This window comes from Marmota marmota, unplaced genomic scaffold (assembly GCF_001458135.2).
Source record: "Marmota marmota marmota unplaced genomic scaffold, marMar, whole genome shotgun sequence".
Classification (NCBI taxonomy): Eukaryota; Metazoa; Chordata; class Mammalia; order Rodentia; family Sciuridae; genus Marmota; species Marmota marmota.
This window is the reverse complement of record NW_025999896.1, coordinates 4,361,587-4,371,370: the sequence shown is the minus strand read 5'-3', so window position 1 is coordinate 4,371,370 and position 9,784 is coordinate 4,361,587. Positions and strand designations below refer to the sequence as shown.

At 42.4% G+C, this 9,784-nt stretch overlaps 1 protein-coding gene across 4 annotated transcripts in view; it reads right to left on the bottom strand.

The window, feature by feature from the left end:
- The window catches only part of Dnah9 (dynein axonemal heavy chain 9), a 334,407-nt gene extending 329,057 nt beyond the window's left edge, over positions 1-5,350 (bottom strand). For 2 of the 4 annotated variants that reach the window (XM_015504497.2, XM_048798093.1), the window contains exon 1: positions 4,874-5,348. In XM_015504497.2, the coding sequence (XP_015359983.1) occupies positions 4,874-5,290 (417 nt within the window). In that variant the 5' untranslated portion in view covers positions 5,291-5,348. Of the gene's footprint in view, positions 1-4,873 lie in introns of all 4 variants that reach the window. The other 2 variants (XR_007345608.1, XM_048798092.1) reach the window with 2 other exon arrangements.
- Between the last annotated feature and the right edge of the window lie 4,434 nt (positions 5,351-9,784).

Genomic DNA, 9,784 nt, shown 5'->3' with positions numbered 1-9,784 from the left:
AAAAAAAGAAGGAGGAGGAGGAGGAGGAGGAGGAGGAGGAGGAGGAAATGGAAGAGAAGAAGAAGAGGAGGAGGGGGAATCAAAGAGGGGCCGGCATCAGAGGAAACTGAGAAGGCATAGTCATGGTGATAGTCACAAATCTGAAGATTGGTATCCTGGAAGGCAAATGAATAAAGTGCTTTTGGGAGAAGAGATCAATTGTGAGCGGTGATAAATGCTGCTCACCAGTCAAGCAGGGTGAGGACTCATGAATGGCCATGCGATTTGGCCAAGTGGAGATCACTGGAAACATTGTCAAGGTCTTTTATTCCTCCTCTGGGAAGTACAGGAGTAAAAGTCTGATGAGTATGTGATAAAACAGGAAAAGATGGGGACACAGCAAGAAGAGAGACACATTCCAGAAGTCTGGCTGTAAAGAGGATGATAGACATAGAGTGGCAGACGATGAGGGAAATGGGATCTTTGTTTGATGAAGAGTAACTGGTAGAGAGGGGAAAAATAAGAATGGAAGGGAGGGGGGATTATGAGAGTAGGATTCAGGGCAAAAAATGGCAGTTTTAATCTTAGGGTTGGCATCAAAGTTCACCTGTAGCAAGCAAAAGGGAAGCAGAGGGTACAAGCATAGGCATTTTCCTTGTCTGTTAAAGAAAGAGTCAAGAGCATCATAGAGGGAGGTTAAAAGAGGAGCTTTAGACTGTTGGAAGGTAGAAAAAAGAAAGCTATGAAATAGTGATTCGTAAGAGTAAGGAAATAGCTGGAATAGAAAAACAAATAGGATGTCTTCCTCTGGGAAGCAGAAAAGATCCACTAGGGGTTCAAGGTCAAGAATGTCAAGAGGAGCCAGTTGGTTTTCCCTAGCCCCACTCAGCTTTCATGGTGCAGGTGTGGAGTGTGCAGAGGGCTGGATTTCATAGTGAGGAAGAAGTCAGGAAGCGATGCAGGGGAATAGTGGAAAGGATGGAGTATGACTCTCAAGCTAGCCAGGGGAAAGAACACGGTGTGGGATAGTGGGATAGGGGACCTGACCCAAGCTTGGACTTATTTGGAGATAGTGTTTGGAAAATGTACAAGCCCATGCCCTGGAGGTCCTGGCAAGGTCAGGGGTTGTTTGTAGCCAGAGCATGAAAAGGGGAAAGGCAGGGATAGTGGCCAGAGAAGGAGGCCCATGGAATTGGATCCTAACAGTGGTGATTATTGGTAATACAGGGCCTGGGAATGGCCAGGGGAGGGGCACTGAAGCTAGAAAGCGCAGGATCACAGGAGAAGAAAGGAACTAGGAAGCCACAGAGGCCAAGTTATTGGGAGGATCCTTTATATGTCTATAGAAATAATCACATGTTTGGAGCAGCAGTGTCGGGGAGAGTCACATGATCCAGGAGTCAAAGTCATGGAGAAATGACGACAGTGTCATTAACCCAGGATATGAGGTCAAAATGGGTGACCCTGATGTTAAGAAATCCAAACTAGAGGTTTATCAACCTGAATGGAGAAGCCATTCTACCTCCAGGCTCACAGGAAGAAGGACCCTGGGGGGAAATTCAGCTGAATCCTCTGGGGAGAGCCTATCTGGGCCACAGCAAGGTAACAAGGATCTGAGGAGGATTGTGAATGGGACATAGAGGGGCAGTGATTCTCATCCTTTACAGAACACCTACATGCGATGCACACTGTTTCGGGTGTCCTAGTATATTAAGACCAAGACAACTCTATGAGACAGTGTGGGTCTGATGGCTGGGTTAATCCACTCACATCCTAGAGCTGACTGGGACAGAACTGGGGTTTGAACACTGGCCCGTCAGACTTCAAATTCCTCACTCATTCTCCAAAACACAGAAATTCAAAGAGGCAGCCATGTCTCAGAAAACTAGAAAAAATAACCTGGCAGCCGGGCATCAAGTGGTTGGTAGGAGGGAGAAAGGAATTAGGGAAACTAGTTACTAAATTCTGTTAATTGCTCCTTCAAATGGTTCTGAGATGCGTTTTCCTTTTTATTTCATACCTGTGTAATGGGATGAAAATAATGCTGAAATTATAGCTTGTTGTTCTTGTCAACGCCTCCCTCCGCCACCAACACACACACACACACACACACACGGCAGGGAGACTTCTCTCAGACAGGTGGGTTCTTTGGCTTTAGTGGTTGAGACAGAGGAGAGCAAGTGGACTGGAGGGCCACCAGGCAGGGAGAAGGGGAGGGGACTCAGCGGATGGGAGGGGTGAGCAACACTTTCCAGTGACACTGGATCAGCTACAGGTTATGTAACAGAGGTGGATGGGAGGACAGAGGGTTGAATGAACTGAGGATGCCTATCTTAGCTTTTGAAAAATGCAAGTAAAGGACCTGAGTGATTTTAAAAATAAATTACTTTATTTTAAATTTTAAATAGATAATACATTCACATCATGCAAATTTTAAGATACAAAAGCTTTTAAAGTGAAAAATATAGCTTCTACCTACTCCTGTACTTCAACCATTCAGATCCCCTAGAATATGGATCACTTTATTAAAGAGGGTCCTCCCTCTTTCCCTCCCCCTTTGCTCCCTTCCTTTCTTTTCTTTCTCTCTCTCTCCCTCTCTCTCCCTTCTACCCTTTCTAGAATCTTCACTCCTCTTTTTAACATAAATGGTGGCATACTATACATGTAATTCCGAACCTGTTTAAACAGTTATCTTATGTTGCAGCATTACTCAGAATAGTCGAGATGAAAGTGAACAAGGTATCCCAGAGGAATGAATAAATGAATAAAATGTGGGATATACAAACAACAGAATATTATTCAGCTTGAAAAAAAAAAGAAATTCCTGCCATATGTGATAACAGAGATGAACCTTGAAGGCATTAGCCTGAGTGAAAGAAAACAATTACAAAAGGACAAATACTTCACAATTCCACTTAGATGCCTAGAGTAGCCAAATTCATAGAGACAGGCAGTACAATGGTGTTTGCCAGGAGCTGGAGAAAGGGGATGCTGGAATTGTTTGGTACATGAAGGGTTTCAGTCATGCTAGATGGGAGATTCCGGGGATCTGCTCTATATGCCTGACCATATTGTACTGTATACTTGGAAATTGTTAGGAGAATGAATTCTGTTATGTGGGTTTTACACCAAAATTAAAAGCATTACCTTAAGGGGGTGTTCTATATCAAATCATTCTTTTTAACAGCTCCAACATATTTCACTATATAAATGGACTATAATTCATTCACCCAGCTTCCAAATGAAGAATATTCAATTTGTCTCCAATCCTTTTCAATGCACCAAGAAAAAATCTTGAATATGTGAGGATTTGAGTTATTTTAAAATTACTTTTGCTTGCTGGACTGTATTTCCTTAGCCACAATACAGCTCTGAGATGGGCACATTGTCCCCCATATGCACTAGTTTGTCCTGTCTCTGAATCTTTGTTCAAGCTGTCCTCATTCCTTTAAAGTTATCTTGATCCTTACTTACCCTGATCCTTCTCCTTGTTCAGAAGCCAGTTCAACCCTTAAGGCCAAGAGTGCTTCTCAGACCATGCATACCTCTCTTTTCTGAACCCGAGGACACTTTCTAACATCATTCATTAGGGGACTTGACCCAAGCTTGGACTTATGTGGAGATAGTGTTTGGAAAATGTACAGTGATAAGTCCATTGTGATGTAAAAATGCTTTCACACTACTGATAAGACTGGCTTCCTTGAATCCTCTGAGAGCTCTTCCACCCATCCTGCCAGTTTCCTGGAATTCTCTTTCCTCACAGTCTCATGATAAGTCAACTAAGGAGCTAACTAACACCTGATGTCACATCCAGGGCTTGGCTCCAGCTCTGGGACAACTTTTAGGGAAGCTCTACCCTCACCCCAATCAAAACAGTTTTAAATATTTGGAATATATGATTAATTACATGTTTTGGCTTTTTAAGCATTTCACGGATGGGAACTTGTCTTCTATTATTTGGTATTCCCATAACATCTAACTGGTTCTCTGTACACACTTGTTTCACAATTGGCAGGACCCAGAGCGTTAGTCTCCAGAAGCTCACGTGCCCAACTGGCAAGGAAATTGGCTCCCATTCCAGAAGGTCTAAGTGGCCCAAGAATCGTTCCTGAGCACTCCCATGAAACCTCCTGCATTCTCCAGGGCTCCAGTATAGTGCCACCAAGAAAATCCACATCTCAACCTTTCTCCCTGAATTCCAGGCAGATCCCTCCAAAATGCCTTCTGGGCATCTCCAAAAGGATGCTCAAACTTCTGTGGGCACAGGGATGGCTTTTGGCAAATGATTATGTGATGAATGAATGAGGTGAAAATTGAAACCAACACCTCCATCTAAACTCCTATGCAAAAGTAAAAACTTTGCTTTTCATTCCTCGGGTGCATTACAAATGCACCCTTATTTACCACTTCCTGTCCTCAGCCCTTCCTGATTTACAGAAGAGATTTAAAAAATTGACTTAAAAACCGGTCAGGACTTGGGCACTCTTCACACTCGGGCCTCTTCTCCACTTTGGCTTGAACTGGGACCTGAACTCAAGTCAGCTCCTTCGCGTTCAGCTCTGGCTTGGCCTCCACTCAAGACTTCCTCTGGCTCCCATCTTACAGCTCACCCATCCCATCCACGCCTACCATGTCTTCTCCTGATTTTAGTTTCCATCCAGCTCCAGCCCTTCCTCTCCCACTCTGCCTCAGCCCCCATTTTCCTTCCTCATTCCAGAATTGGGCTCCTGGTCAGGGCTCCAGCCCTTGCCTTGCGCCTCTACCTATGACCCCGCCCCTTAGCCCTCCCCTGCAGCTTCGCCCCTCCCCCTATGGCCCCGCCTCCGCCCCTCTCGGCTCCTCCCCCTCCCCCACCCCAGTTTCAGCCAGAGCGGGGCCACCAACCCACCCTCACCTCGGAGAACAGCGCAGCCAGGTGCTCCAGAGGCGCCGCGGGCAGGTCCCCGCAGAGCACAGCGCCGCGGAGGCTGTGGGGCCCTGGAGGCTCGGGTCTGGTGCGCAGGAAAAAAAGCCCCTTAGCACGGGCAGGGCCAGACTCGGGTCCCGCGTCCAACCCGGGTCGCACCACCAGGCCCCCGGGCCCAGGCCGCACCACCAGCAGCGGCCGCGGCTCCTCCGCAGCATCGCACCCCAGGAAGGCCTGGAGCAGCTGCTCCGCTTCAGCCGTCCCTGAGCAGCGCTCCCAGGCTCCCGCCACCGGCCGCAGGCTCTGAGCCACGCAGGCCCCTAGGAGACGCAGTCTCGGGTCGGCGCAGGGTTCCGGGTCCGCGTTCTCCGCTGCGAGCGCGGCCCGCTCCTCAGCGCTCGGCATCGCGCGCGGCCTCCAGCTGCATCGGTTTCCCTAGCGACGGGGACGCGGCCAGGACTTCCCTCCTCTGCTCCCCTCCTATTGGGCACAGGGCTCCTAGCCCCGCCCCTTCCAGGCTAATAAGGTAGGCGGGGAGCCGCGGGAATGGGCGGGGACGCGTCGCTGTTGCTAGGAAACGAGCCTAGGCTCCTTCTGAATTGCGGGTTTGGTGGCTTGGAAGTGCTAAAGGGTGACTGTGGAAGGCCATGGTTTATTGGTCGGGTGCATGGATAAGAGGTCAGACATACAAATACTGTTAATTCATATCCCATCGTCTTATATGTAAGAAACCTATAAAACCTAAAAACCTTAAATTGAGCTTTTTATAGGTTTTTATCGGTGTCCCATATGTAGATAGAAGGATAGGACATATTAAGGATCCTTTTGGCCAAGGTCAGATTCAGTTCTTCAAAGGTCTCCAGACGTTGCAAACAGTATGATTCTCTTATCTGTATCCTAAATATGTAATCTAGAAAACTTAAACACAGTGCCAAATCATAATGTCGATGTAAGGAAATTCAGTGAATTTTTAAAATTTATTTCTCACTATGATAGCTAAATACATTAGGACAATACTAGCCCAATACTACTTTCTGCAATGATGGAGGCACTCCATATTTGTTCTAGCCACAGGTGTGCCTTAAGGGACATGAAGTACATTGGTGCCACTGATGAATTGGAATTTTAAGTTTATTTGAAGAACAAATAGGCAAATGTGGCTAATCATTATCATATTGGGAAGCTCAGCTTCAAACTTTTAATATCAGGTTTTTAAAAATATCTTTATTTTTATTTATTTATTTTTATGTGGTGCTGAGGATCAAACCCAGTGCCTCACATGTGCTAGGCAAGTGTTCTACCACTGAGCCACAACTCCAGCTCCATAATATCAGGTTTTTTTTTTTTTTTTTTTTGAAGTTTACTCTTCAGTGCCTTTCTTTACCCTGTCTTAGACATGTGCTTCGTCTGTCAAAAGAGTAGTCATAATCTGAGATCCCCTTTATTTCCATAGGCAAGTACCCCAATCAGTTCTTATATGTAGTGAAGCTCTTATAAATCTGAAAGATGTTCAGAGCCTCCTCATCCTGTCCTATATGCAAAACTTATCTCCAAAAAGAAATAGCGTGAAGAGTCTTTCCTAACCTTAGAATTAGCAATTGTCATCTGCTGATTTCTTCTCCATGAGCAGGATAAAGAGCTTGGCCCTTTATATGCATGGAAGATTAGGGTATATGGGTACCAAAGAAATGGACAAGTGAGTCAGCACGAGGCCTGCAAATTTGCAAGGAGCTCCTTCTGCCCCTCCACTCTGGTTTTCGTAACTTCCCAGGGACTGCAGAGTTTCTGGTAAAGTAGATGTTTATAATAGGCTTCAAAGGAATATTAACAGAATAGCATTTATCAAAGGCAGCTTGGCTAACAAGAGCCCCTCAGGAAAACACCACTGCCTAGAAGGTGAAATGATTGATTTCATAATAACTGGGACACAGGCATTGCTGTGATAAAAAATCTTCACTTTCAAAAATGAATCTTTATGTCTGTAAAGACTGTTTTATCATTGCTTGATTAAACAATAATCGGGCCAATTATGAAGAAAGGGACAAAGTGGGGCACTAACATTATTTTGAAAATGAATTTGATAGTTGACACTTCAAAAAAGCTTCAGGAAAAAAATGGAAATGTCAGAGGCATCTTACATATATAATTTTATATAGATTCTTTTTTTTCTTGCTCATAGGGAGCATCATTATCATTTTGATACCTAGAGCCTCCAAATGTGTCAGTCTCACTGATGCTTGGTATGCAGAATGAAGTGGGGATCATTCACTTTCAATAAATCCTTCAAATAAAATCTGTGCCATCCCCCGTGTGGCTTTTTTTTTTCCCCCTTCATTTCCTTTGTCCCCTTGCTCCAACATACAAAAAATTAAAACAAAAGAGCCCATGAAGATCGCCTGAAGATGTCTGTCTAAGGTTGAAGGCTCCTGAACATTGCAATCCCAGTTTTTATTTTTGTTTTCCTCCATAGGATACCTCTCCATTTTGTAAGATTGTTTAGGGGAGACATTTCTTTAGGATTTATTGAAAATAGTTATTTTCCTTACATTGTATAATTATGATAAGAATCATAAAGCAAAAAAATATATCAATTATCTATTGCTGTGAGACAAATGATACTAAAATTTAGCAGCTTAAATACCAATATACATTTATCACCTCGCAGGATTTATGATGGATCAGGAATTTTGGAGCAGTTTAGGTGAGTGGTTATGGCTTAGGGTCTGTTATGATGTTGCAGGCAAGATGTCACCAGGGGCTACATCATTTGAAGATTTGAGTGGGCTTGGAGAAGTCACTTGCAAGATGACTCACTCTCATGGCTAGCCAGTCAGTGCAGTTGTTTGGCAGGATGCTTCAATTTCTCAGCATGCAAGAGGGCAAGAGTGTCCTCCTAACATTACATCTGGTTCCCCCAGACCAAGTGATTGAGAAGAAAAAGAAGCCACAGTGTCTCTTATGGCTTAGCTTATGGAAGTCACACACTGTCATTTCTGCCATAACCCTTTGAGTTACGGAAGTTTGCCCTTTGCAGTGAGAGAGGGAACTACACAATGATGTGAATGGCAGAGGGCAAGAATCAGGGTGACATCTTAGAGGCTGGCTACTACAAAAGACATTAAAGACAGTATTGAATTTGCATAAGATGTTCAGATTAAATAATTTACATTTTTAAAAATTAGGAATTTGAACTTGTTTCCACGAGCATACCATTTTGTAAAATCAGAATTTTTGCTTGAAATAACTGCCTGCTCAAGACGTTTAATAATAGTCTCTTTAAATTCTGAGATTCTGAATGGTCAACAATGGCAAGAAGTTTGTTCACACAGGAAGTAATGCAAAATTTAAAGCCCTTTTTACAATTGTTCAAAAATTAGCAGTTGACATCATTATACACAGAATCTAACCGACTGTTCTTTTCTTCTTTGACAAATGTTATGTTGAAATTTCTTGTGATGCTGCTAATGGACATTGAATTGAAGCCAATCTTTCCATATCAAATATTTCAAAATAATGATGAAATATTAATTCAAAGAACATCCATTCATTATTAAGATAGTCTCCTTGCAGTTATCCTCAATGTCACTAAACAAGGACATCAGACATGAATGGGGAGATGTATATATGTGTAGAAGGAGAGTTTGGATTACCTGTGACTCCATCTAGGAGACATGCATAAGAACACTAATACTTATATTGTTAATAATGAGACAAAATAATAGGAAGCAAACCAAGTGTCTATCAGTAGAAAAATGGATAAATAAATTATGTATTATTCATGGGATAAGATACCCTACAGCAGTGAAAATGGTAGTCCTGTACATCAATATGGATGAATCTTAAAAGCAGAATATTGAATAAAAAAGGCAAGCTGCAGAAGAATACATTAAATGTTATATTTACTAAGGTTTTAATCCAAATAAAATGAATAATATTTTGTTAGAGGGGGCATACGTAAGTAGTAATGTAAACATGAATAAGGAAATGATTTCACAAAACACAGATTTCAAAGAAACATAGATTGTGAAGGGCACGCAGGCCTTTTAAATTTCTAGGTTTTAGTAATGTTTTATTTCTTGACCTAGCTTGTGGGTCTTCATCTTTATCATTCTTTTTAAGCTACAGACATATATTATGTACTTTTTTGTGTTCATGCAACTCACTCTCAAAAATAAATAAAAAGGAAATATGTCATCTCACATAATCTGAATGTTACAGGGAAATTCATTCTGGTTATGAAAATAATTGTATTATTACTCACTTAAACTCTCATAATTCATTATACTTGTAAAATTACATTCAAACATCTTGACAATTAAATTTCATGATTAAGTCTATTACTGGTGATTTCTTTGTCATCAAATCTAATAGGCAATGCTCTTTATCTTACTTAAATTCGTGGCTCCGTTCCTATTTGACTCCTGATTCATGTGGAAACATCTTCTTCTTTTGACTTTATGACAAGCACACTTAGTTTTTCTGCCCCCATTCTCTTTGACCTTCTCTAGACTTATTTCAATATTGGTGTTGTGTAGGCATCTGCCTTACATCCTCTGGTCTTCTCCTTTTAAAAATCTCTCCTGGTATGAATTTATTCTATGGAATCTTGGGTTATTATGTTCCATTTGTACTTTTGGATCTGGCTTTCTGGTGATGTAAACTGATAGAATGTGCTAACAATTACAAGTAGACAATACATTTTGAAATACTAATTGTGGTTTTTCATTCCCATCTCTGTGCTATCCTTTGGCCATCCACTCAGTGAATTAGCAACACTTAATGCCTCAGGGGAGTGTGGATATAGCCTAAAGCAGTCCATGGACTCTGAATAGTTTTTAAATATATAGCAGAGACAATAGCAATGAAAGCCATGCTATTTATTTCCATATATTGCAATAG